Genomic DNA, 26,469 nt, shown 5'->3' with positions numbered 1-26,469 from the left:
TTAATACTGTCTTTTTTACTCTCTAATACAACACTTTTTCATTTTTTTTTGCAAGGCATTTTGCAATGCTTTCTAGATAGTTTCCTGGGTCAAGTACTCGTTCAACAAGTTAAAGTCCGGGTCAATAGAATCGAGGTCCTGGACGTACTGAGGCATGCCGGTTCTAATCGACTCCTGAACAGCTTCAATGCAAAGCAACGCTCTCAAGGCATCCTCGCCGCTGCATTTGACGTGCGTTTCATGGTTGGTCAACAAGTTGACAAAATGTTCCAATTGCAAATCAAACGGTTTGATCTTGTGCAAATCCTGGTGCTTAACCTCGGCTGAGTGCGTGTAATGAATCGGGGAATCGTGTTTGAAATCCGGTGAAGACGATGGGGTGAGCAACATGGACTGGTGCACGTGCCGGGGTGGCTTTTGATTCATGGTCAATTGCTGACAATGAATTGGCTTCAACCACGATCTATTCTCTTCCAGGTTCCCATTCATGCTGTTGCCGTCGCCCACGGAGCCATCAACCCTCATTTGGTCTTCGCCGCTGTTTGTGCCCGGTTCAGTCAAGCCCTGGTGATATAACTTCATATCGGGAACACTGATGGTGCCATTGGAGCCAAAGACACGCAAGGTGCCTTGAATGTCGTCCATAAAGGGAATGGTTGGGTTTTCACCCGTGCCGTGTTCAAACGAAAAGGGCGAGCTGACATTGTCTGAACATACAAACGTTCCACAGCACCCATTGGCAAACTTAAGAGTCAAGACCGCTCCTTCATCGACCAAGTCTTCATCTTGTGTGATGCCGGGGAAACCCCACCGATCGGTTCTCTGTTTTTCCAATAATTCAGCGTAAATCTTGACAATGGGGCCAATTAAAAACTGCAATAAGTCCAAATCGTGAATCAAGTTGATCAACAATGTGCCTCCGTTTTGTTCAACTAATGAACGCCAGGGCTTTTCCAAGAAATATGAAGGTGGCTTGCACAACGTCCAGCAGCCTTGCAACGCCACGATTTTGCCAATCTTGGCCAAGTTCTGCTTGGTGGTGATGATGTAGGGGTTAAATCGTCTATGGTGGCCCACGAGCATCTTGACTTGTTTATATTTGGCAAATTGAATCAAGGTCTGGCAATCGGTAGCAGTAGAAGCCAATGGCTTTTCAATGAGAATGTTGATTCCACGGTTAATCAACTGCATTCCAATCGCGAGGTGGGTGTGATTGGGGGTAGCGATGATGGCCGCCTGTGGCAACTTGGGTGCGTTTTGGAAAAATTCATCGAGGTTGGAATAGAGTGGCACGCCGAATTTGGATGCAACCAGCGGTCCTTTTGCCGAATGGTCAACTATCGCCATCAAGGTGCAATCGTGATGGTGAGACACGATATGTTCTGCATGACGTGGTCCAATCAAGCCTGCTCCAATGACAATAAACGAGATCTTCTCCGTGCTTTGCTGGTGGTGATGATGGTGCTGATTAATAGCATATTTGTTCGAGCTATGGGAGTCTACATGTTGAAAATTTGGTTCCATGTTATGCAATAAAAGAGGGCTTTGAAGAATGAGGATCTGAGATGTGAAATTATAGCCGCAAAAGAGAAAACGATAAGATATAACAGAGCAAGAGAGTCACATAAGGGACCCGCCATATATATATATACATGTACATATATAGAGTCTCGGGAGGGCGAGGCAAAACTCAACGCGTCGTTTCATGAAAAGCTCGGCTGTGACCTTTCTCTTTGTTGTTGTTGTCGATGATGGGATTACGGAGCTGCAGCATAGACTCAATTACCGGGCTCTGCCTTTCACTGCCATCGTCCTCCTCTTTCTCTTATCTCTCTGGTGCGGAAAGGGAAAACTGCCGATGGGTGCCAATGCTGCAAACGCTTATCTCTCGCGGTGCCTATTTGGGAATTTCACTTTGTGTAATCTTTTTCTTATCTCTCTCACTGATGAAACCTCAAACAACATTCTTCCTCTTTGAAAACATCCTCCGTTCCCACAAGAACCCCACGAGACCCAGAACTCGTCTCTTGTCTCCTAGAGCAGCAAGATGGGAGTATGTAACACACAACAAGCTTTATTTCACCGCCTACGCCAAAAAACAAGCACACGACGGACAATTTTCGTTACTCATGGGGCATCCACCTTGCTTCATCCCAAGAATTCCCTAATCTCTCTATTTCTCCCTCTCCATACATGCTATAGAAAATATTAAATAAGAAAACTAAAACGGGTTACGTGTGTGTATCTGACGTGCCTCTCCAGGTGGACCACGTGGACCATCGGCCATCACTACGAGGGTGCCACTTAACCAAGTGCGTCAGAAAAGAGATATGGCGAAATTTAGATTTCGTCTGTATGTTTGCTGTTGCGAGGAGAAGAACATGGTGAATTTCCGCCCCTGTCGTTCTCCTTGCCCCTGGAATTTGAAATCCGAGGTTGTCGAGTGAGGTATCTTTTGGCTGTGGGGTACTTCGTAGCTATTTCACGATACGTGCTTGCGTCAGTTGCACATTTTCGAAACAGAAACCTCGACGCGCGTGTGGGTCTAGCTGGTTGTAGTTTGATTGACCACTCCGCTTTGTATGACGCGGAGAAGGGGGTAAAGTGGGGGGGGAAGGGCCGGGGGTTGGTCTGGGTATAAGAAATGAAGCAAGGGGCGCGTGCATATCACGTGCACGGCTATTAACTCCTCTTGACAGCTTACGATACCATCTACAACATGCCTCCCCCCCATCAAACCACATAAAATACTAATTATCTAATCCCGCTGTAGATCTATACAACAATTAGAAAAAAAAAAAAAAAGAAAATTATAAATATGAAACCTGTGCCATTTTTACTTCTTTATTCCTTTGAGCAGTCTCTGCCAAAGAGGTACACCTTCATCCAGTCCAAAACAACCAAGACTTGGTTCTTGACGGATAAACACATGTAGATGTACGCGGATCTCCACAACAAAAAGGTCAACCCACCACCGGTCGAGATATTGGACCAGGTGCCCATGGCCAAATCGGCCACGGCTTTTTCACTGCCGATATAAGCCAAGGATCCCTTGTATTCGTACTGGAACTTGGGTAAATTGGCCTCCAATCTGTCCAATTTCTTAGCTAGTCTCTCAATGTTGGTCTTATCGGTGGGGTTGGCGATTTGGTACTTAATCGATTCCAACTCGTGCTTCTTTTGGAAAAGCTGAGCCAAGTATTGCCCCTCTTGGAATGCCACTTGCGCCGTGGGGGGATACTTGGTAAATGTGCAGTCTCCCAAGGCGTAGATGTTGTCGGTACCGTCAACTTTCAAATACTCGTCAATGAGCAATCCACGTCTCGCGTTCTTTTGCTCTTCAATTTTGCTCATCAAGTCCTTGGTGAATGATCTAGTAGCGTTACCGGTGGCCCAAATCAAGATCCCGTAGGGGATCTCAACCGTTTGAGTCGTTCCATCAGGCTTCTTTTGGTTGCAAATGACAACCTTGTCCTCGACTTTTTTAATAGTGGTGTTGGTCAACAAGTTGATGTTGGTTTCGTTGAAAACACGCTTGGTGTAATTGACCAACTTTGCATTGAACGAGTTCAAGACATTGGGCAATGCTTCAATCAAACTAACACGCAATTGCTGCTGCACGTCGGGGAGCCATTTCTTCAAGTCTTGGTCGATGTAATCTTGAATCTCACCAGCGGTCTCAACACCAGTGGGACCACCGCCACAAACGACAATCTGCAACAAACGCTTACGTTCAGGGTCATCCTTGGGCAACAAGTTGGCAGCCTCAATGACATCGTGGATCTTGGTTCGAACAGTAGCAGCGTCGCTAATCTCCTTCATAAACGTCGAGTGCTCGGCAACACCTGGAATACCAAAAGTCAGTGGTTGTGCCCCGACACCCACGACAAGATAGTCATAGTTCAAGGTGGTGGTGATCTCCTCAATGCCAGTATAGTCGGGAACAGTGCTCTTGGAACTGCCCGTGTCCTGGCCCGAGTGGCCCGAGTGGACCGTGGTACTTTGCTTGATGGTGATTTCATTCTTGGTAGGATCAATACCCGTGGCCTCGGCTTCCAAATAAATGACTTCACCGGGCAATCTTCGAGTTATGCTTCTCACCGGCTCAATAATCGATCTAAACTCAACTGTGCCCGTTGGCAAGCTGGGCAACAAGGGCGTAAACAAGAAATAGTTTCTAGGCGAAACGATAACCACGTTATACAAGGTAGTGTCCAAGTTCTTCAACAAGGGGATCGACCCCCATCCACTGCCCAAGATGACCAATGTCTTTTTCTTCTCGCCATTGGGAAAAAATGGCGATTGGGGCACCTGTTGCACCGGTTGACTTTCTTGATACACTTTGTAAATGATGATTATGCCCGCGGCAACGGCACTAAAAGCTGCCGCACCAAAGGAATACTTGAGGATCTTGTACCAGCCAAAGGACGACTGCAATGGCGGGCCATAGCGAGTCAACTCCTTCTGGTGCTGCTCCAACAACTTCAATGGTTGCTTTTGTTGCTGTTGCTGTTGGTGCACCTTGCTGGACTTGAAGCTGTTCTTGAGGTGGAACCGCTTTGATGTTGCAAAGTTTCTCTTGACGGGCGCCTGAACATGGGCGCCCATGTTACGACAACTAAATCTCATCATCATGGGTGAGATCTGTTTCAACGACATCATTGGGTGCGCTACGAATATCGCTGAAATTGCTGAAAGGAAACTCAGAAACAATGGTGGCCCAATTGGAAAGGTGGGAAATGTGGTGTAAATTTATTTCCAAATTATAAGGATTCAACCTTACCAGTAGTAGCAAGATGAGATATGAGATAAAGTGGTGCCAATAATCTACGGTGCAAGAGAGAAGAGAGAAGTGGGCAAATTCGGACTTGTTATTGCCGAAGAACACCACCACCACCACCACCGCTATTAACCGCGCTCAAAACGTTTATTCCAAACACTTCTTCACGTGTGGACCACCAACAAGCCTGGGGCCTTAAGCCTTAAGCCTCGAGTCTCTTTGCCTCCTCCATTCCCCGCAGTACCCGCTCCTTTTTGTTTGGCCAGACGGGTGCGTGGGTGGCTGCTTCATGCACATACCGCAAGCAATCTTACCCGGCAAAAACAGTAAAACAAGTACGTCACTCGGAGCGGTAGCAAGCTTGCCTGCCTTCCTCCTGTCTTTGCTACAAACTGTCACTTACAATAGAATGTAGAAGCAACTAGAAGGGAGAGACGCCGGCGGGAGGAGCTCTTGGGTTTTGAGAGTTTTCGGTTGGAATTTCACGCGGGTCGAGACACGCTTTCACCAACCCACTCGCGAGAGAGACAGAGACAGAAAACAACACGGAGCCATTTGCTAAATAATAAATCCCCTTTCGCTTTCTATTGGATTAGAACTGACTTCTGACTTCTGACCCTGAAACTTGGCCCTGGCCATGTTTGTTGTTGTTGTTGTTGTTGTTCAATTTTCAATTCACGAATTGATTGAAGGTGGACATAATATCAGGAAAAGAGTGCCACCACCTACAGAAAGTTGCTCATGTTTTTTTTTTTTCAAAGTATTTAATGCCTTTTCCTAACTTATTATTTTCTAGAATCAATGTCTCTACTTGGAATGCTAAAGCCTTTATACACCAAAAGCTCAAAGCCAGCTTGACCATTTTCCCCAGCATCAGCCTTGTCTCCTTTCAAACCATTCAAAAACAAAAAAAAAAGTCTTGGATGCTTTGTATTCTTAAATTTTTCGCGCTGTAATATTCTCTGCGATCAATATCAGAAGTCTTTCTCAACTCTGCATGTCCCAGAAGATGGATGCCACTTGGCACAGTTCCCTTTGCAACTGCTTTCAGCATTTCCAAAAGAAAAAAAGTTCTCAACTGTTATATTCAACGCTAGCTTTTCTTTTGCTTTTCAGAAGTGGTGCCGGTTTTGATAAACTGGCGGAACCGATCGCCATACTCCTTAGCAGGTATAGCCGATATCGTGGCTCTCAGATGGGTCAACGATCGCCAACAAGTCTCCAATCTCTTCTTTAGCCCGTAATTGGTCAAAAAATCAATAATCCCCAAATAGTAAATCTCCTGCAAGGGAGCGTTTTCAACATCGGTTGCCCGAATACCACCATCGTGACCGTAAAATATATACTTTGATCTTCCTGGGTATACGGAACTGGGGAGATCCTGCGACCGATCAATGTCTCTAGGGTTGGTGTTGATGATTGCGCTCTTGTCCGATGATTTGGGCTCAAACACGGAAAGCTTTTGTCCCATATCGGTCGAGTTCCCCCGCTTAACGTCATGTATCCCTAAAAGCAAAGAGTAGTCCATGACATTGGCCTTTTGCAAAAGCTTGACATCTTTTTCGAGCTGCTTTAAAAAGACATTGCGCTTGTCGGGTCCAAACTTGAGCTGCTCGTGCATCTCGAGCCAATTGATATCCTTCAAAGTATACTTGGCGAAATCCTGAGCTTCGGCGTCTTCTTTTTCAACTCGCGTGACTCTCCCCCACGTTGAACCCTTGAGATCAAATTTAAGGTGAATGTCACGATGCGGTGGGAATAAATTGTTCATCACAACAAAATGCACCTTGCGCGTTCTTCCGCCTCCAAACATGGGCATCTTGACGCGATGAAGACCATAAAATTGCGATAGTAAAATGTTGGGGTTTTCCTTCACGTGTTGGTAATAATCTTGCAACATTCGCAAAAGTTGCTTCTTTTCCGAGTGATGAATGGTTTTGATAATAAACCTATAGTCCCGCGAGTAGTAGAAAAATGAGCCTGATTTTCCAGGTGATCCCAATTCAGATAAGATATATTTCCCCGTGATTGAAATCAAATAGTCGGCAGGATCAATTCCAAAAATCTGCCTCAACTCTCGGAAAACTTCGGGACAATAGTCCTTAAACTTGAAATCGTATTTCGAGCTCGGTGTCAACTCGTTGCCTTCAAAATTAAAACTCAATTTCTTGGTGTTGACAAAATCTTGGTCCGTCAATTGCCTCATTACCCCCGAACAGGAACTCACAGCAACTCTTATCCCCGTCAACATGTTGTAAGCCATGACGAAATTGTCATGGCCTTCGCTGATTTTATTCCCAACAAGCACTTTTTCGTCCTCGGTAAACCGTTTCTTGACCCGGTGATTTTTGCCAGTTATGGAATCTCGCATTTTTCGCATCTCTCCACTTGTGCTCCTTGGCAAGTCACAATGTGAAGAAGACTTAATTGCAGATGAAAGTAAAGGGTGATGTTCGCTGCGGTTGTGGCTGTGTTGGTGGTGAGAATGGTGATGGGGTCTAATTGATGGTTTTTCTTTGGAATTGTTCTCTTTCCGCAATGTGCTTTTATCTCTTGCCGGGGAAGTTGAAATGGTTGGAGTTGTATGCCGACGTGAGCTTGTTGGCTTTCTAAACGGTTCAAGAGCAGCCGCAGCAGCCGCAGCAGCAGCAGAGCCTGTGAGTGGTTGAGTAGATATGACATCGGCACCAGTTGATATAGCATAGTTTTCCATATGTGGTGGTTGTGGCTGCGGTTGTTGTCTGCCCAGTTGCGAAGTCGTTGGCTCGAGTGGAACATTGCGAATGGTTGAGTTATCAGTATTGGATTGGTTACTGTGAGATAGCTGGCTTAGCGGGTCAACATCAAGCGAGCTTCTCCTTCTTGCATCTGAAGGTTGCTTAAATCTAAATTGAAATTCCTTACTGCCACTCGGTGTTTCGACTTCACGCGACATTGTAAGTATGGGCATTTGCGAGGGTTCTATGGGCTCGCCATTATCAACCGATGAAGGGGTCGTCTCGCGCGATAAATCGCTAACTTCAGATCGTGATCCTTTGAACGAAGTAGGCGTAGATGGCGAGCGGTGCTGGTTAATGTCATCTTCTCCCATGGCACCGTCACGTTCTTCATCCTCATTGTTGGGCACGTCTAGCAAGCTTCTTCTATTTTCCTCTTGTTGTTTCAAATTCTCCGAGGTCAACAAGGGTAGTTGAAACGTTTCGGCTGTTGACTCGGTGCGCGCAATTTTGCTCGAGGTATTGGAAAGATTTATCGATACGTCGTCGTTATTCAGCTGAGCCGTGTTTTGACTGTGGTCGTAAAAATGGTAGTGGTTCAATGAGCCGTCATGGAAACTGCTGCGGTTGCTGGTGATGGGTGCCGGCATTGTTGTGTTTGTCGATGGAGATTGAGACGGAGATGGCGATGGAGACGTCGATGAAGACGACGATGCGGTAGTTGTAATTGTGCTTGTATTGGGTTTAATCTTGTGGGCGATAATCTCTGCTCCCCCTCGTATCGAAGGTTTCCTCTTTTCATCTAGGTTAGGTGCATTGATAGATGAGACATTCTGCGGTAGTTGTATCATCGGTAGAGTATATATATATATTGGGCTATGCTATGAGTGTTTTTGTTTTTTTTGTTCCCTCTTGATCGTGGTATCGACTATAAATTGGGGCTTCTTTGTTAGAGTGTTATATTGACCTTGCAGTTGAAGTTGAAGTCGAAGCTGATTGTGAGGTTGTTGTTGTTATCGGCAATGATGAAGGCTGGTGGCGATGTTCGTGTTGCATCAAAATGTGGGCGCTGTTTACGTGTGCGGTTGGTTGTCTCAAGATATCAGATTGACAAAGGAGTGTGGATGTTTTTGTTGAATATGCTCTGTGGTACTCTTCAGAGATATTCTCAGCAGTAGCGGATGAAAAGAATGGAAATGAGCGATTTAGTTTCTTCTCCTTCTCCCGTTGCTTTCTCTCGCCGTCTTCTAGTTGTTATTATTGCTGGCTGGTCACGACGTTGTTCCTCTGTTGACCGCTCCGGTTTGATTTGACTTGATTTGGTTGAATAAAAGTGTGATGTGTGATGTGTGACGTGATGGTCTTGGGGTGTTTTGGTTGTATTATATCTTATTTTATAAGTTTTGGTTGCCTTTAATTTCTTTACGACAGAAAGGGGTATGGTGCAGTTGGTAGCGCCCGCCCACAAGATAGACACAATTTGCCAGTGTTTCCACCACGGACAGTAAGAACGGCCAGCAAGACCAGACAGAAGTCAAGGGCAAGGTCGAGGTGAAACCAGGAGAGGGTGGTCCAGTTAGAACTTGTGGTTGATGGTTCTATCGCAAACCAAAAGAGACTACACTTTTTTCTTTTTTTTTTCCCCGACTTACAACTCAACTACCGGTGGTGTGTTGTTTGGCGAGAAGGGGCTCAGACTTTTATTATCAACTTAACTGCATCGAGGGCGGTGGTGTAATAATATATGTGTTGGTGTTGAATAACATAGCCTCAACCGATAATTCAACCAAAGACCTCATTGAAGTTTATATTGCAGAAGTTGCCAAATTCGAGATGATTATCAACTTCAACAACAACAGTGCACCAAACCGTTTTTTCTGTTTCTGAGAAATGGAATGAAAAATAAAACAAAAAAAAGGTCTGGAAACACCAGCACCAGCACCATTTGACGCTTTCCACCTCTCGAAAAGTTCAAACATGCGACTGTGTATGCTTGAAACGGGTAATGGCCAAAAGCCACCATGGTTCATCTCGCAGAAAATGAAGAGAAAAAACCCAATTCGCAACTGCAAGCCTCACTACGACTACACATGGACCAACCGCAAGTGTCGTTGAAACCCCACCCGGCGTTTGCTCCCTTCTTGATGCTCTGTCGGGATCACTCTTGTAAACGAAGTCGTCTTTCTTTCCATTTTCCTCCAAAAACACTCTCTCAAACGCTTTCAAAGTGAAAAACCAAAGACGGGAGGCAGGAAGGGGAGGCCATGTCGCAAATCCGGCAAGAAAAAAGAAAAAATCCGAGATGCTCGCAGTCGTGGTTGGTGCCTTTGAAAGAAGAAAATGGAACCAAAGCAGCGGAAATAGAAGAACTAGAAGATTAGACGCTGCTGGTAGTAGATATTTTTGTCGAAATCTGGGCATTTGCCAAGGGTGCCCACCCCATTCACACATCTCACACTCCGTCGTCTCTAGACATTTTGGCACTAGTTTTCGGTCAAGGCGGGTAAACTCCGCAGAGGGAGCTAAAACTCCCGCTACACTCGCTATTTCTTCGCTTCCGCTACTGCTGGAAACAACTTCCTGGCGCCACACAACCAAGACAGGCACATCAACAGATTAAAAAGATAACAGAGGGTGGGGCTTTTTTTTTTCCGGTTGTTTGGCCATATCATCATACGAGGGTAAGTAGTTACGTTCCGTGCGGAAAAACTCGATCCGAATCGGGCCTTAGATCCGAAACCTCACTAGAAAAAGAAAAAAAAAAGAGACCCACTACCACCAACATCATCATCTTCTCTACTTGATTAATCATCTTAGTAAATAGGCCAACTCATTGGTGGGGTTGCTGTTCACGCGGGAGCCGTACATGTTAGAGCCACTCGCAGTGTGCTTCGATATATTTTATTTAACATACATATCTACCCGCCAGATCAAACAGAGAAGCTATCATATTTACCAACCAAGCAACTAACCAGCAATGGCGATTCTTGACAAAATATTCGGGTCTTCCAACCCTTCGATAGCACAGCAAATCGAAGCCAAGGGCTTCGAAATCAGCAAATGCCCAGAAACATGCGCAGACTGCTCCGTCACCTACCCGAAATCACTCAAATTTGAAGAAACCGAGCCGTTGTGGGACTCGACAAAGCCATATGGATTGCACCTCAATATCGCCACGGGAAAAACCGACTGGCCACACGATGCTACGGGGACCCCAGATACCTTGTCCAATGCTGTCGCTGCATGGGGCTCGGCTCATCTGAACACGACGCCGCTTGGCAATATCAAAGTTACATGCTGCAGTTTAGGCAGTGACGAATTGTTCACCGACGACGAATACATTGCTGAGCAAAAAGGAGATATCTTAGTATTGCCCTTCTTTTTATGGATCAAGGGTGTTCAAATTGAACAAGTCGACGCAGTATTGACTCGATTACTCGATATACTTGCCAAAAATCTGCACCCCGTGGTTCCAGCAACCACCCTCAAGGAACTCCAGCAGCACATCCCGCAACTTTCAGTCGATGCCAACCGAGCTTACATCTTCATGTGTTCGCATCGCACGCGCGATAAACGATGCGGCGTCACTGCCCCCATAATGAAAAAGGAGCTAGATATCGTCTTGCGGGAACGCGAACTTTATCGCGATCACGGCGACAGCACCCCCGGTGGCGTTACTGTTGCCTATGTGAACCACATTGGAGGCCACAAGTTTGCTGCGAACGTCATCATATATTTACGAGAAAACGGAAAGAATATCTGGTTGGGGTTGTGCAAGCCTAATAACGTGGTTCCCATTGTTGACGAGTGCATATTGGCTGGTGGCAAAGTTTGGCCCGATAAAGTCCGCATGGTGCAGAAACTTGACGTTGTAGAATGGTGATTGTAATAAATAAAAAAAGAAAACAGTAGAAGATATAGAGTTTATAGAACATGAAATAGAAAGTTTGAAACTTTTGCCTCTTGTTATTGTCTTTTTTTCTATCTATCTATATATCTAATTTCGAATGCTTCTTCAAGTAAAAATTCAACAGTTGCAAGATGTTCCGTCTCTTTTTAAGCGAGTCGATGTGGACCCCTTGCAATTTATCCAAATCGTGATCCAAGACATGGCGGATCCGATGCAGCTCAATCTCAACATACTTGCCACCACCACCAGTGACTAAACTTTCCAATATGGATTTGTAGAACCGCATTTCCTCTCCTTCGAGGTTTTCCAAGCTCATCAACACTTGTCTTGCGTCCATGCCAGGTACAAACAACTGACTGACTTCGGGGATCACCCCTGCGCCATCCTTCAAATCCCCACTAGCGTCTCTCTGTAAACCGCAGTACATGTTGATGGCATTGACAACTTGGTCGTATTTCTTCTTGTTTCCAGTAAACTCGGTAGGATTAGCCACGTCACCTTGCTTGAAAAAGAATAATGCCGGATACGCCTTAATTTGAAACTTGTCGAGAATATATCTGTTTCCATCTTGGTGCAAATCAGCCACGTACCGGGCAAACACCACGCGCAGCGAGTCGCGAGCAAAAGTCACCGCGGCCAACTCGTCAAGACTCGATTTGAACTCTTCGCAGTGCGGACACCACGTAGCACCAATTGAAACCACCGCGTATGGCGCAGCCTTGACTACATCATCGAAGGTCCCGGGGGTCAATTCCACAACTGCTGCATCTTCCCCCAGTCCCTCAACACCACCACCAACAGCATCAACAGCGTCAGCGTCAGTGTTAGTGTTAGCCCCGGTTGCACCTGCACCTTGACTCAATCTCACGCCACTCAACTGCTGGATGAAATTAGCAAAGCCCATCAAGTCCCGCGCGCCATTGAACTCCACTTTGGTGCCAGCATCATTATCAAACAATAAAAGCGTAGGGTATCCAATCTCAACATACTTGCGACTCATCTTCTTTCCCTCCACGTCGCCGTTGATCTTGACTACTTGGATCTCGGGGTGATCAGCAAATAACTCGGCGAGTTCATCGACGATCGGATGCAATTTCTTGCAGTGTCGGCACCAGTCCGCGTAGAAATCTACAAAGGTGAATTTGCCTGGCTCGCGGATTATGGTGGGGAATGTGGCATCTGTTGCATGGATTACCTTCGAGGTTGTATACGATTGGATCGGGAGGATTTGGAGTAGGAGTAGATGAAGGAAGATGAATATGTGCATTTGATTGTTGGGGTTGCGGGAGGTGTTTTGTTGGCAAGTTGATTCATGAAGGGTGGAAAAGTGGTGGTAGGTGGTGGATTAGTGATAGTTGGTGGGTAGGCCGTGATTTCGCGCGCCTTCCAGTGTTTGCTTAGTTGAGAATAGCATGCCCTATTGACACATTGGTAAATTTCACGGGAAATGGATGATTGAAGATTGAGATATCTTACAGACTATGACTCGGTAAATGCCTGTCTTCAACGCTTGATCCGACCCTCTCGCCATTGATGTTTCGCAACTGTTTCTTTAATGAAATTCGAGGGTCGGAAATCAACGCAATCTCTCGAGAAAGAATTTCAAATATTCCAGTTTCCACCTGCCAAAAAATGGCAGAAATGCCCAAGCTCAAGCTCAAGAATACAATCTGGATAGTCAGTTACTAATATACATCTAGATCCACAATCCATCAAAAAATGAAAAAAAAAAAAGTCTTTCTATGTCATCATCCCTCTGTCTCCATAGATCCCTCTGTCTCCATAGATCCCTAACGCAGGCACACCCAGACCCAATCACTTTGCAGCCTCAACCGCCTTCTGCTCCTTGCCATCATAATGATATCTCAACCATCTATAACCCTGGCCCAATTGAGCCACCTCGTTAACGAAATGGCACCCAAACAATAAATAGTTCTTGGGGGTAACAGCCAAGGAATAACGCATAAACACAAGCGAGTAAAGTATAAGCGACCCCGTCATGGGCCCCGAGATCAACTCGGGGTCCTTGTTCAAGTCCATCACCGCTGCAACGGGGATACCAAAGTTGGAAACGGGGCCCCAGAAGTGCGTGGTGCACATGTATCGCAAGGCCTTCTTGAATGTTGATTGTGTTGACGACATGATGTATGTTAGTTCTCCGTGTGGTACCGTATTATAGAAAAAAAGTGAATATGTTGGTTGGTGTGGTCTATGAATGGTTGAAGAGGATGGGTTTTCTGCCGTCTTAGCGGAATCTTCAACTTTTTGATTTCTTTATTTTTAATTTTTTTTTTGGTTCCTTTTCTCCCAGGAAACAATGGGGGGAAGTATCTCATACAATTTTTATTGCCATTTATTACCGATATACTAACCATCACCACCACCGAAGGAAATCGGACCTATCACGCGAGAAGAGATTGTAACAGTTCCCAGTCTTCAAACATATGAAGACCTCCTAGTTGGTACCAGCTTGGTTTCTATTCATTCAAGAAAAAAAAAGGAAAACCTGTCTATTTTTTTCAAAAGTCATTACAAACATCACTCTATAAATATATATCTTTAAAAACCAATAATAAATAATACCCCAAATTGTTTTGAAAAAAAAAAAAAATGCTGAAAAGAATACTAGCCCTTGTCACCCTTCCCTCTCCCTTTCCTCCGATTGCTAATCACTCGAGTCGGTAAACTCAGATATCATCGCAAAAACTTCATTCCTCCATTTTGTTGCCGCTAGAGGTGGGCGGTTTGCTAAAGCTGTAAGGTTGTTGTGATGGTGGTGGCTGTTGTTGTTCGTCAATTGTGCTTTGATATTGACTTGGGCTATATCCAATTTGTTGTGGGAACATGTACCCGCCTCCCATGAAGCTTGTCAATTGTGGCGGCGGAGGTTGTTGTGCTGCCTGGGTCGCCAGAAGCGAAGGCAACGAAGGCAATGGTTGTTGCGGTTGTGGTTGCTGGTGACGATGATGGCTGTGGCCGTGTCCATGAGCATGACCATGACTGTGGCCGTGACCATGACTATGGCTATGACTATGACGAGTGCTAAGTGGAGGAGGTGGCTGTTGTATAATTGGAGGAGGTAATCCACTCGACAAAGTTCCTCCACTCTTGCGCGTGTTGCTCAATGAAGGCGAGACTCCAAGATTCGGAGTGTTTGAAGTTGTTGGAGTTTGCTGCCTCATCGAAGGATCGTTCCAATTGGAGTACTGCGTGCCCAATTCAAACATATCTGGCTGCTGTTGCGACAACATTGGACCTTGGCCAGCAGCATTGTTAGCAACAGACGCTGCCGCCGCTGCTGCATCATTGGCACTTGCACTGCTACCTCCCGAAGAGCTTGTCGCAATGCTTGAATCCAGCTTCAACTGAGGATTTGGATTATACTTGAAGCCTGCTATCGAGCGATTTTGTTGCCTGCTGATGTCATCGGCTGGTGGTGGCGAACCCAAATAATAAGGCAAGTTATCGGGAACGGTTAGCCAAAACGGATCATTCAAATGGAAACCATTGAGGTATTCAAACTGCGATGGATCGCCAAACGGATTGGTGTTGAGTAAATAGGATAGATTACCTCTAGCGGTGGTAATGGGCAAGTTCATCTGAACGTTATCTGGTGAAGAGTCGTTCGACTTGGATGTTGACGACGACGACTTGTCATCCTTGCGGGCCTTGAGTTCCTCGCCTAGTGAATCATCTTCTTGCTTTTCATACAACAACTTGATAAGGTTCAACACGCGATTGATCAAATACACCATGTTAGACGACCACATCCTTGAAGTGGTGATGTACTTTGTAGATAACCGCAGCTCAAAGTTCAACAATGAGTTCAAGTTTTCTTCAATCAAACCCAAAAACTCATTATTGATTATTGAGTTTTTGTCGTTGGCAACGAATTCCTTGGACTTGTAATGCAACAAAGTAAACACAACAATGATTCCTTGACAAATGAAGGAGTTGACAAATGGGAAATACGTCTTGAACAACTTGCCAAACTTGACAGGACCATAGTTTAATGCCTGCTGACCACCAACCCCACCACTATGACCGCTGCTGCTGCTGCTTGATCTGCTATCATCTTCGCTCGATGGAGCGACGTTGTTGCCGCTACCACTGGTTGCAACGTCCCTTAAGTTCTCACTAACGTAATGCTTTAAAAACTTTTCCACAAACACATTCAAAAGCACCAAAAACTTTGACACCGAGTTGACTTGGTTCTTAAGAACTTGATCATAGCCTTCGACATTCTCCAACTTGCTGATAAAAGGTTCGTAAAGTTTGGCATTGTTGATGTAGACAACGATAATATCGGATAACAACTCCAAACTCGAGATCCTAGCCGGCTGACCAGTATATTCGTCGCGAGTCAAATAGTCAACTTCATTACTGGACACATCTTCTTCGTCTCCGCTATTGGCACCCAAGGTTTCATCTTCATAGGCGACCTCGAGGAATTTGATCTCCTTGTCAAATTTTTTGGACAAATTGAGCAAGTCGGGAAGGGTGAAATCAATCATAAAGTTTTCAATCAACATCAAGTTGGATAATCGCAACGACTCACTAACACCTACTTTCAACAAAATGTGAGCCAGCTTATCTGGAATCTCAGAACCAAGGCTACTGTTTGAACCATTGATACCAACTTGAACAGAAACTGGGTTTGGCCTTCCAAAAATAGAGCAAACAACCGAGACATAATACTTGAGGGCAAACCACAACTTGGATCTGGTGATGTCCAGCTCTTCGTCTCGCGTCTTGTCATCTTCCTCGGACCCTGACATGGTCTCCTTCTTATCGCTCACATCTGAATCTTCGGCCGTGGCACTGATCAAGTTGAATTGCTGCTTGCTTGTCCTTGCATCCAGCAACTTGTAGTTACCCATAATGTGCAAACCAATGGAATATGAAATAGAGCAAGCATGGAACATCATTGTCCAACACTGTTCGTATTTTTGTTCCAAAAAAAACCACTCGGTGCACAAGATGTAAGCTTGAATCGACATCAAGGACTCATTGATCAATCCATTCCTCAACCTTTCAAAATTCTTGTGCAAGACATTACGAGTGAGGAACTTCCTGTACTTTGTGCAGGTGTTGATTGATCCGGCAGGTAACAAGTTCAAATCAACAAAGTCCTTGGGACTGAGCCTCTGAATGGACAAACTCAAAATCATGTATAACAAAAGCAAATCATCATCATTATCCCAATCTCGATCGCTTATGAGCTCATAATTCTTCAAAAATCCAAACACCTGATTTGCAGAAATAAACGTTCGATAGTATGGGTTTCTATCAAAAAAGTTTTGAACTAAAGTCACAATGACTTCAAAATTGAGTTTTAATACATCTTGAATTGTATCTGAATCGGTGCTGATATCGGGGTCTTCGTATTTCAACAAGTAGGATGGCAAAATGGGGAGTCTCTTTTTCTTGCTGCTCCTCTCAGCCATTCTATTCGACTTGATTGACTCTTGAGTATGGTATGTATCGATTTCCTTCTCCCAGTCATTGGCATTGTGGTCCCCATGAGACAATGACCTATTGCGTTGCTTCAACTTGTGCAATTTCCTTTGCTGCTGAGCATTCTTTTGCTCGCGAGCCAATGGCTGGGCTTCGGAAGAGATTTGCTGTCCAACTTCGTCGCCACTGCTTCCGCCCGACGATGTGCTCGACGATTCCTTTGGCTGGGCGTCTCCATTGGGCACGTTTGTAGAGTACATTCCTTGATTAGCACTCGCTGAGTCATTGGGAAAACTTGCCTTTGAATGGCCAAAGAATCCAACTTTTTCCTTCTTGTATGGCAAATCCTCCGACGAGGAATCCGAAGTCCGTTCACGCTTGTTGCTTCCGCTAGAGTTGCTTCCCGGGTTTGAAGAAACAGATTGCGACTTCATTGATTGATTGTTGCTGTCGTTATCTGAAACTGTAATCTTTTGCATAATCTCTTCTAGCCTTTGAGTCAATTCTCTATTCTGATCCAACAACTGTGAGTTTGCAGCTCTCATCATGTCAAAATTCTCCTTCAATATTTCAAAATTGTCTTGGCTCTGGTTTCCAACAGTAGCTGGGGCAAACGAAGAGATGGGATGACTTATGGGCAACATGCCCAGGTTTGGTGTGCCTAAAGACGAGTCTGAGCACCCTTCTGAAGAATTGGAAACGGCATTGGAACTCGAATCCAGCTTTGAGTCCGGCGACACTGTGCTGTCTCCAACTTTCGTGCTGCTTGAGTCAGATCCCGCTGCAGTGGATGTGGAGGTCTTGTCTGTACGCGTCGATAGCACTGAGGTAGAGCTAGTACTTTCACTAGAGCTTGCCGACAGTGTTCCTTGCAATGGCAATGGCGGTAGCCTCCTATTTTGCAATTGGCTTTCAGCAGCGGCACTGACTGCGGCTTGGTGCTTTAGATTCTCTTGCAACTGCTGATTGTGTAGATGTTGTTGATATAGCTGGTTCTGTTGTTGTTGTTGTAGTGGATATTGGTTATTTTGAAGCTGTTGTTGATGCTGCATTTGTTGTTGATGTTGATGTTGATGTTGGAGAGCATGCTGATATTGTTGATGCAGAGGATGTGTTGAAGCTGGTGCTTCAATGTATAGCTGTTGATGTTCTGGTGGCTGAATGTTGACAGCAGCAGCAGCAGCATCGCGTTCTTGGCTATTATCATCGATGAAATCATCCTCAGTGATTTTTATATTTCTAAAAGTGGCAGGGAAATCACATACCAACTGCCTCTTTATACATTGGTCACAGGGTTTCTTCTTGTTACATTTGATCTTTCTTCTCCGGCAGGAGACGCAGGAAATTGGTAAGATATCTGACATTTTCTTAGGCTAACTTCTTTGAATTGGTGTTTTGGCGCAAAGAAAAAAAAATTTGATTCTATAGTTTAGACACTTCTTGATGCAATGGCAAAGTGTCGTCTCTCTGTGTTTTTTGCTTCCGCTTGTAAATCTAGAATAAATCAACGTTAGTACTTGTTTCAACTTGAGATTTGGCCCAGTTGACTCTCAATCTTTCTTTGCAAGTTCCAGTCTCTGTACCTTTACTTTCCCTTCCCCCTTGTTTATATATAATAAAAATAGATATTGCCAGTATTATAACCGCCCCCTGAAAGATGTAAAAACTAATGTCAGTTTCTGTAAGGCACACAAACAACTAGTGGTTTCACAATTAAACTGTAGATACATGCACAGACACCCTGTGTTTTTTTGAAAAACGCCCCTGTTGTAGTCAGATATCAGATCTCTAGACGTGTTTGAACTTGAACTTTTCTTTGTAATTTCTTGTACTTTTTTTTTTTTGGTTTTTTTTATGGTTATAGCTTTTGAACCGATCCAAATACACATACGCAGCTTGAAAGCGGGATTGATGGCGTTACGTTTCTTCTTCCTCCCACCCCCTCCCGCTGAGTTGTGATCTGTTGAATAGCAATGACTTGAAATATGAAAACTCTATTGGTGATGGTAATGGTGGCAGTGGCGAGTTTGAAACATTGTCTCAAGCGATGGGCGTTTCGTGTGTAGGAAAAAAAAGAAAAAAAGCTTAAAGATAAACAAGAAAATTTTAGTGACCACTTAATTTGCCCGAAATTATTCAATGACGTTGCTGTGTTTTTGCTGAAAAGTGGGTGATGGAACTGCAGCCGGGTATTTTGTTCGTAGAGACGCTTTGGCTTGACTTGTCAAAAGATGGTTGCTGTTGCTTGTACTGGTCTCTCATTCGTTAAGAAGAAAGTAGGTGTCTTCTGGAACTTGCGAGAGGGGGGGGAGCGAGTCAGGGAGCGAGATTTCCTTCTTTGTAAACTTTCAGGAGGGGTAGTGCAATCTGACTAAATCTGGTGACGAGTATGGTCGTGTCTGGGCGAATTGAAAGTTTTTTCCAACAGTATTGATGTTTGGATCCAAACTGGGGTGAAGGTTATGAGGCTCATAAAATTTCGTCGGAAATGAAGGGGAGTGGGAGTCGAAAGTCATTTGCTTCAAAGACAATTAATCATCTCGTGTTGCTTGACTTCGAAGCGTGGGATGAAGAACGTGGTGGCTGCCTTGGATTTGCAAAGAAGTGAGGAGACGAACAAAACTTGGCTATGGGTTAACTGAGAAAAAAAAAAACATACTAATTTGAAATGGGGACTTGAAAAATGTTTGATCTTTGTATTTGATGTGGATGTCTTTCTCTGTACTGTGGAGTTTGATCTTGATTGAGAAATTCCAAAAACCTTGCAACAGAGGGGGAAAAATAAAGACAGGCTTCTGGAGAGAGTGGGACTTCGTGCGAATTCATCTCTTATTTATACTGAAAGTCGAACTATTTGAACAAGCAGCCTACGAGGTTTCGAATGCAATTCACCACAGGCAATATACAGGAGTGAGACATTTTTAACTTTCTATCGGGCCTTGTTCTTGTCAATCTCCTCTCAACAAGTGGGTTTTTTTTCTACACCCCATGTCTCACTTATTTTATAGTCATAGCTTCATTGCACAGTTTTCATGGTCGTCGAAATAGAACCATCCAATTTGGATTTTTTAGGGATTTTGATTGGGCTTTTGTTTGTTCTCAGCTTGTCCATGCCAATGTTCTGCCGTGTTAAGCAAAACTACAGGTGAGACACGCGGTTCTTTCATCAATAAATAAAGTTATTCTTTTTGTTCTCGATTGTACCCAGGAGGCAAATGGCCGTTTGTAAGACACTTACTGCATAAGCCAAAAGATTATCCGTTATATATGTGCCACGGTCGGATCTGCTCCCCCTACAAAAAATGGCCCACTTTCTCTAGACAAACCTGCTATTAACAACAAGTTCATTAGAAGAGGGAGCTCACAACACTTGGAGGGGGTGAACGCAAAAAGTTTGCTCTTCAAATGCACTGGTTTGGGGAAATGTGAAACCTATATTTGAATCTTTGACCCCCCTAAGCAGAAGCAGTTTGTATTTTTTGCAGCCGTGCTGCACTTGCACAAAAAAAGAAAAAAAATATCTATCGTATCGCTTTTTCTTTCCCAAACACATTCATGGAAGCGGCGCTAGATTTTTTTTTTTTTCACCGAGGGAGCCAGTAGATTAATCAAGTGAGACACCCTTTCGCTTTTACTGGCTCCCTCGGTGAAAGTTTTACACCTTTCCCAAGCTCTAGGTTTGTTTTCTCATGAAAAGGACCTTTCTGTGCTGCAGGCTCAACATACCTTCCGGTTTAACCTATTCTCAGCCCCTGTTTTGGTTTCTCGCTTCGGATCTCGGAACTAAATTTTAGAGCTCTTAGTATCCCCTAGCCTCAACGACCCAGCCACAAGTTTTCCAATTTAGAGAAAAAAAAATTTAATGAATCGTAATAAAGTATCTAACCCCGTTTTCTTTTTTTTTTGAGTTCTCTCCAATTTGCCAGAATGCCTTCCGAAGCCAGATCCGAGAAAGAGAGGAGGATGTGTGAAGTGGCTTTTATCTTTTGGCCTTTGATAGCTAGAAGACGAGCTGTGATTTAGTTCTCCTCTACAACAGTTTGACAGAGCCGGTAAACTGCAATCGTCAGCAGATGGAAATAAATTATTAATGTGCAAAGAAGCGGAGATTACCCTTACCGAGAAAATAAAACCCCTTTTTTTCTTTCCAAGTAGGTGTCGAATCTGGTTTTTTTTTTTTTTTTTTACGTTGACACATGCTATCTCCTGTGTCGTCCACATGGCACTTGCAAAATTAAAAAAAAAAAAAAAGAACAAAAACAAGAAAGCAAAAAAGGTGAAACCGCGATTGAAGTGAAATCAATCTGAGACATCGTCCTTGGCCCCTGTTTCATTTCGATGCAAGGACTTTCTGCGTAAGAATCAAGTTCATACGTTCATCTGCACACCCCAATCGGTTTCCAAGTCTAGCAAGGAGGAGGAAGAGGAGGAGGAGGAGGGGAGGGGTCAGCCAATAACAAACATCTGCACCTGAGTTTTGTGGAAGGATTGGAGCAAAAGAACAAGATGAACAAGAAGAAGAACAGGGAACGCTGCAGAAAGCTTTAGACTTTTCTCACACTTTTTTTTTTTCAAACTTTTCAAACTCTTCGAACTTCCATTCATTTCCCCTCTCTCATTCTGTTAGAAACAATCTAGATGTAGAACGAGTTTGGTCATTTGTTGTTTTTACCAGTGAGAAGGACATAGAATCGAGTAGAATCTTCGGGAAAGCACTGGAGTCTTTTGTCGAGGTAAAGACTGCAACGTCTTCATGGATGTTGGAAAAGCTATACAAACAGTCTCCAATTTCCAAAGGCAAATGGTCGCGCAGGGCTTTTTCTTGTGATGACATGGAATCAACACAAGTTTTGTGCCTGCAAAGTTTGCGGAAAGAAAGATAAAACCGGTAGGTAATGCTGGTACACACTTGGATGCCAAACACGGACGATTCTGTCAACTTCCATAACAAACACTCCAGCCGGTAACTCGGGTTCAATCTTCGTAGCCGTCTCAATTTTGAAAAACGCCAAAAAAACAGTCTCACACCAACCGTTGGACTTTGTAGCTTTTTTCGAATCTCTGCGTGTGTATGTGTGTGTCGTTGTGTGCCGATCATCTTAGCCGGCTTAAATCTCACGTACCCGAAAAACACCCACCTCCGTACAATTTGCATACCTTTGACGTAAAACAACCACCCAGCCACCACACTAGTGCGTTCTACATCAAAATATCACATCCCTATAGCCTCACAACGAGGGCATCATCCATTCTTCCTTCTTTTCAATCATTCGATAATGCAGGCTTCGCAGATATAAGCAAGTGCACATCTGATAGTGCAGGTCGTGTACAAATTGCAAACAAATTGAACCCAATAGGGTGTGCAAGAACAACACTCACGGAACAATATCAATCCTCCGCCACCACCACCACCACCACCACTTCCAATCTCTCCTTCCTCGATAGATGAAAAAAAAAAACAAAGGGAAGTTTTGAGCCACTTCGATTGTGCGGCTAAATAATCTGAGACAGCATTCGCTGGATTGTCAGCGGGTCACCTAGCGTCTACAGTTTCCCTTCTCACTTCTCACCCCCTTCTTCCCCTGTGCCCCCGCCCGACTAAATAGTTCTTGACCTCATTCGCCTCACATGAAAGTAAGCTAAAACAAAAAAAAGAAAAAAGAGAAAGAGAAAATTAATGTCTCAGATGTAAAGTTATGCCACCGTTTCGATCCCTGTTGGTTTCACTTTAATTTTTGCATCCGCGATGAGCGGCTCCCGTAATGCGGAGATAAAACAGCGGAATGACGAATTGTGAAGTCTCTTGCAACAACGATTGCAACCGCTGGAAAAGAAAAAAAAATCTCTTTCAACTCCTCGTTCTCCTACTGCTCTTTCGCCGCCACCGCTGCCTTGGGTTCTTTTCGTGTATTGTGCAAAAAACTTTGCATGACGTTATGGGCGTGTTCAATTCGCGGATGAGTTTATGGGCCCTGAGCTCAGTTATCGTGTAACAGTTACATTTCATCCTTATTTTATTGTTTTCCTCGCCATGGTTTGGGATCAAAATGATGCCCGTTTTTATAGGGTAGGTGAAAGCAGCTCCTTTTGTCAGCTTACATTCGTCCATTTACTTTTTACCTGAATAGTTCTCAGCATCAGTTGGGGAGTTTTGCTCTCTGTGGTCTCTCTTTGTCTGCCAGTACGGTGTGAGCGTTGCCGGTTTTCGCATTTTGTTGCAAATTGGCTGCGAAAAAAGAAAAAAAAAAAAAAAACAGAAAAGGTAATAGAAATGAAGGGTACGAATAAGATGCACCCATTCTTCTTCAGACAAATGTGCCCCGGTTGACCAAGGCTGGTGTCTATTATTCAAGCCTAAAAGTCTTACCGCTAGATTGGTTTTTCAAAAATTGAGAAAAAGTGCAGAACAAGTAGGCGCGAGATAGCGAGTTGGAGTTCTTCTACACCTTATCGACTAGCACAAACCACTCTTGTTCCCTTGCGTAAACTCCATAGAGCAAATATGAACCAAGAGTGCTTGAATTGCAACTTCATTAGTATTTGGTATTACAATTGTTTACGAAAGATGGGAGGGGACATGGTCTGACCGGAACAGGATGGCGGGACGTAGATATTCAATGTCGCGAATTCATGAAAAGAATGTCTGACGTGCATTTTCTCACGACACGACACACTCCCACAAAGTGAGCGTTTGAGGGTGTTCTTTTTTTGGTCAGCATCATGTAACCACCACCAAAGCCGAGAGCCCAAAACTTGCCGTAATCGCCAAAACCGAATCTCCAAATCCCACTGCAACGCCCACCAACTATAACAACGCCATTATCGCCACCAGAATGCCACGCTTGGAAGAATCAGAAATCAAGAAATACTGGCAAATATTCCAGGGCTTGAAGCCAGAAAACAACAAGCTTTCCGGGGATAAAGTTGCTCCCGTGTTGAAAAACTCGAGATTGCCCCAGCAGCAGCTTTCAGCGATATGGACATTGAGTGATATAGACCAAGATGGCAGCTTGGACTTTGAAGAGTTCTGCATTACCATGCGATTGATATTCGACATAGTCAATGGATCCATCCCGCTGGTTCCCGAGAGTTTACCCTCGTGGTTGGTTCCATCTTCCAAGGCAGCGTTGATCCAAGCTAATCAAGCGGTGAATCTGGGGAGAAACTTGGGTATGGACTATGACGACGACGAAGACGGCTTGAGTGACGATTTCGACTGGTACATCTCGCCTCTGAATAAATCAACCTATGAAACAATCTACCAATCTAAAAATGACCGTTTTGGCCGCATAAGATTTGACTCGTTGAATTCGCTTTACTCCACTTTGAACAATGTCCCCACGAGTGAAATCTCGTCGGCCTGGAACTTGGTCAACCCCAAATCGTTTGAAACGATAGATAAGGACCAAACGATTGTCTTTTTACACATCTTGAATCAAAGGGAAAATGGCAAGAGAATACCTCGAGGCGTCCCGGCTACTTTGAGAGCGACTTTCTCGAAAGAGATTCCCAATTACGATTTGGACGCACAGGCCAAAGTCCAGCCAACAACACTGACGCAAGCTTCAAAGAGAGCATTTGCTGAAAGCCACTTGAGCAAATTGGGATACCAGAATGGGGGGATAGGAATAGGCGGAGGAGCTGGTGCTGGTGCTGCGAGTGAAAAGGGAACTGATTTCTCTGCTACTCAAGGTACCGATTGGGAAGAAGTTCGATTGAGGCGAGAATTGACCGATTTGGAGAATTTATTGGAAAAAGTTCAGAACCGATCTGACTCGGATAAGAAGTTAGATGATGAGCAGCGAATGGTTAAATATGAGTTTGAGCAACTACTCAAATACAAACAAGAGCAATATGACAAGCAAAAAGGAGGTTCCGGCAGTGATGGTGATTTGAAATTAGTAGAAAGCGATATTAATGATTTGGAAAACCAAGCGAAATCATTAGAGGAGTATTTGCAAACTCGAAACCAAGAGTTGGATAGAATAAACCAGCAAATTGCATCATTACTGAACCATTGATAGAATAGTTAATAAATGAATAAATAAATAAAAAGATCAACTAAAAGCAAAAAAAAAAAAAAATAAAAGCAAAAAGAAGAAGATGAAAGTTTTCGTCAATTTTTACTTTAAACCTACTTGTCTTTGTTCTATAATAACAACGATGATGGTGATCATGCTACTGCTGTTGTGCTACTTTTATTTCTTCTTGTCATCTTCCTTTTCAGGTTCAGGTTCAGGAGTAGGCAATTTGAAATTTTCAGGAGTGAAATCCTTACCATCGCCAACTTGTTCCCAAACCGACGAGCCAACAGTGAAATTTCTCCAAGCCTGAGTCAACTCCAATGGCTCATACACAACCCTCTTTTTCTCCTCATCATATCTAACCTCAGTGTAACCAGTAGTTGGGAAATCTTTTCTCAAAGGATGGCCCTCGAACCCGTAATCGGTCATGATTCTCCTCAAATCGGGATGTCCCGTGAAAAACACACCAAACATATCATAAGTCTCCCTCTCGTACCAATTGGCCCCGTGGTAAATGGGGGTGACGGAAGGCACAGCGCTCGTTTCATTCGCGTAGGTCTTGACCCTGATTCTCGAGTTATGTCTCACCGACAACAAATTATATACAACGTCAAACCTATTGCTTCTCGAAGGGTAGTCAGCACCAGTGATGTCCATGCAGCTCTTGTACTGCGCCGCGGTGTGGTTCTTCAAAAACGACATCACGGGACGTATGGCGCTTGGCGCAACGTACAACGTCAACTCGTCCTTCCAAACGGAAAACTGCTGGATGAATTTGGGCATACACGCCATTATATAGGTGCCAAACTTGTGCAATTCTTCAATTTGCTCCTTGTATTTCTCGGTGGGGTTGATCAAGGGCGCATAGATCCAGGGCTCCTCTTTTCTCGGCAACTTGCCCAAGTCCACAACGTCTTCTTCTTGAGCGATGCACTTGACGGAACTCGATGAAAATGCGCGTGAGCAGGCTAGCGATTGTGTGCTTGTTTTCAATAGCGTTGCTGGTGCTGGCGACGACGAAGCCAAGCGCCTGCGAATGATGCTTCTTCTTATTATAGCCGATGAACTCATCGTTGTTGTTGTTGTTGTTGTTGTGTGTATGGGACGAACCGTGTGTAGTGGGAGCAAAGGAAAACTATGCAAAGAATGGCCGGAGGTAGGTAGGAGAGGATTTCGTCTATATGTTTTTCTTCTCTCTTTTTTATTTTTGTTGTTGTCTAGCTTCTCCAATTGGCAGATTCTTTGACCGTCTTTTTGGCTGGTCAATTGCCTATAATGTGTTCCTGCAAAAGAGGGGCTGGAAAAGCGGGTTTGGTTGTTGGGATTGCAAAAGATATGTGGGTGTGGTAGTATTGGTTGAAAAGAAACTCTGGTGAAATTCGCTTCTCCGCCATACGCATTGCAGAGTTGAGACGATCTGGTAATTGAAATTCAGCTTGATGTTATTGGGTAACATGACAGCCAAAGGAAAAAGTAGTGCACGCGGGGCCAGAAAAAAAAAGAACGAGAATGAAAAATTTGAGCCAGGTCTCCAAAATCACCAGAGTTCGAAGCCGACATGGACCACCACGATATCATTTT

At 44.3% G+C, this 26,469-nt stretch overlaps 9 protein-coding genes across 9 annotated transcripts; 2 read left to right on the top strand and 7 right to left on the bottom strand. All coding sequences in view use genetic code 12, as the record gives it.

Moving 5' to 3' along the window:
- Positions 1-72: 72 nt before the first annotated feature.
- LODBEIA_P23460 (uncharacterized protein) lies at positions 73-1,524 on the bottom strand (the record flags this gene model as incomplete). The annotated part of the gene is made up of 1 exon (XM_066972335.1): positions 73-1,524. The coding sequence occupies one exon, from the start codon at positions 1,522-1,524 to the stop codon at positions 73-75; it is 1,452 nt and encodes a 483-aa protein (XP_066829284.1).
- Positions 1,525-2,844: 1,320 nt separating this feature from the next.
- On the bottom strand, positions 2,845-4,608 carry LODBEIA_P23450 (uncharacterized protein; the record flags this gene model as incomplete). The annotated part of the gene is made up of 1 exon (XM_066972334.1): positions 2,845-4,608. One exon carries the CDS (start codon positions 4,606-4,608, stop codon positions 2,845-2,847), a length of 1,764 nt encoding a protein of 587 aa, XP_066829283.1.
- Positions 4,609-5,873: 1,265 nt separating this feature from the next.
- LODBEIA_P23440 (uncharacterized protein) lies at positions 5,874-8,348 on the bottom strand (the record flags this gene model as incomplete). Its single annotated transcript, XM_066972333.1, has 1 exon — positions 5,874-8,348. One exon carries the CDS (start codon positions 8,346-8,348, stop codon positions 5,874-5,876), a length of 2,475 nt encoding a protein of 824 aa, XP_066829282.1.
- Positions 8,349-10,474: 2,126 nt separating this feature from the next.
- Positions 10,475-11,380, top strand: LODBEIA_P23430 (uncharacterized protein; the record flags this gene model as incomplete). The annotated part of the gene is made up of 1 exon (XM_066972332.1): positions 10,475-11,380. The coding sequence occupies one exon, from the start codon at positions 10,475-10,477 to the stop codon at positions 11,378-11,380; it is 906 nt and encodes a 301-aa protein (XP_066829281.1).
- Positions 11,381-11,486: 106 nt separating this feature from the next.
- Positions 11,487-12,674, bottom strand: LODBEIA_P23420 (uncharacterized protein; the record flags this gene model as incomplete). The annotated part of the gene is made up of 1 exon (XM_066972331.1): positions 11,487-12,674. One exon carries the CDS (start codon positions 12,672-12,674, stop codon positions 11,487-11,489), a length of 1,188 nt encoding a protein of 395 aa, XP_066829280.1.
- Positions 12,675-13,222: 548 nt separating this feature from the next.
- LODBEIA_P23410 (uncharacterized protein) lies at positions 13,223-13,549 on the bottom strand (the record flags this gene model as incomplete). Its single annotated transcript, XM_066972330.1, has 1 exon — positions 13,223-13,549. The coding sequence occupies one exon, from the start codon at positions 13,547-13,549 to the stop codon at positions 13,223-13,225; it is 327 nt and encodes a 108-aa protein (XP_066829279.1).
- A 566-nt stretch (positions 13,550-14,115) lies between these two features.
- LODBEIA_P23400 (uncharacterized protein) lies at positions 14,116-18,228 on the bottom strand (the record flags this gene model as incomplete). The annotated part of the gene is made up of 1 exon (XM_066972329.1): positions 14,116-18,228. One exon carries the CDS (start codon positions 18,226-18,228, stop codon positions 14,116-14,118), a length of 4,113 nt encoding a protein of 1,370 aa, XP_066829278.1.
- A 5,469-nt stretch (positions 18,229-23,697) lies between these two features.
- Positions 23,698-24,885, top strand: LODBEIA_P23390 (uncharacterized protein; the record flags this gene model as incomplete). Its single annotated transcript, XM_066972327.1, has 1 exon — positions 23,698-24,885. The coding sequence occupies one exon, from the start codon at positions 23,698-23,700 to the stop codon at positions 24,883-24,885; it is 1,188 nt and encodes a 395-aa protein (XP_066829277.1).
- Positions 24,886-25,062: 177 nt separating this feature from the next.
- Positions 25,063-25,959, bottom strand: LODBEIA_P23380 (uncharacterized protein; the record flags this gene model as incomplete). The annotated part of the gene is made up of 1 exon (XM_066972326.1): positions 25,063-25,959. One exon carries the CDS (start codon positions 25,957-25,959, stop codon positions 25,063-25,065), a length of 897 nt encoding a protein of 298 aa, XP_066829276.1.
- Between the last annotated feature and the right edge of the window lie 510 nt (positions 25,960-26,469).

Source organism: Lodderomyces beijingensis, assembly GCF_963989305.1.
Source record: "Lodderomyces beijingensis strain CBS 14171 genome assembly, chromosome: 3".
Classification (NCBI taxonomy): domain Eukaryota; kingdom Fungi; phylum Ascomycota; class Pichiomycetes; order Serinales; family Debaryomycetaceae; genus Lodderomyces; species Lodderomyces beijingensis.
Note: the sequence above shows the minus strand (reverse complement) of the source record. Positions and strands in the feature narration are given on the sequence as shown.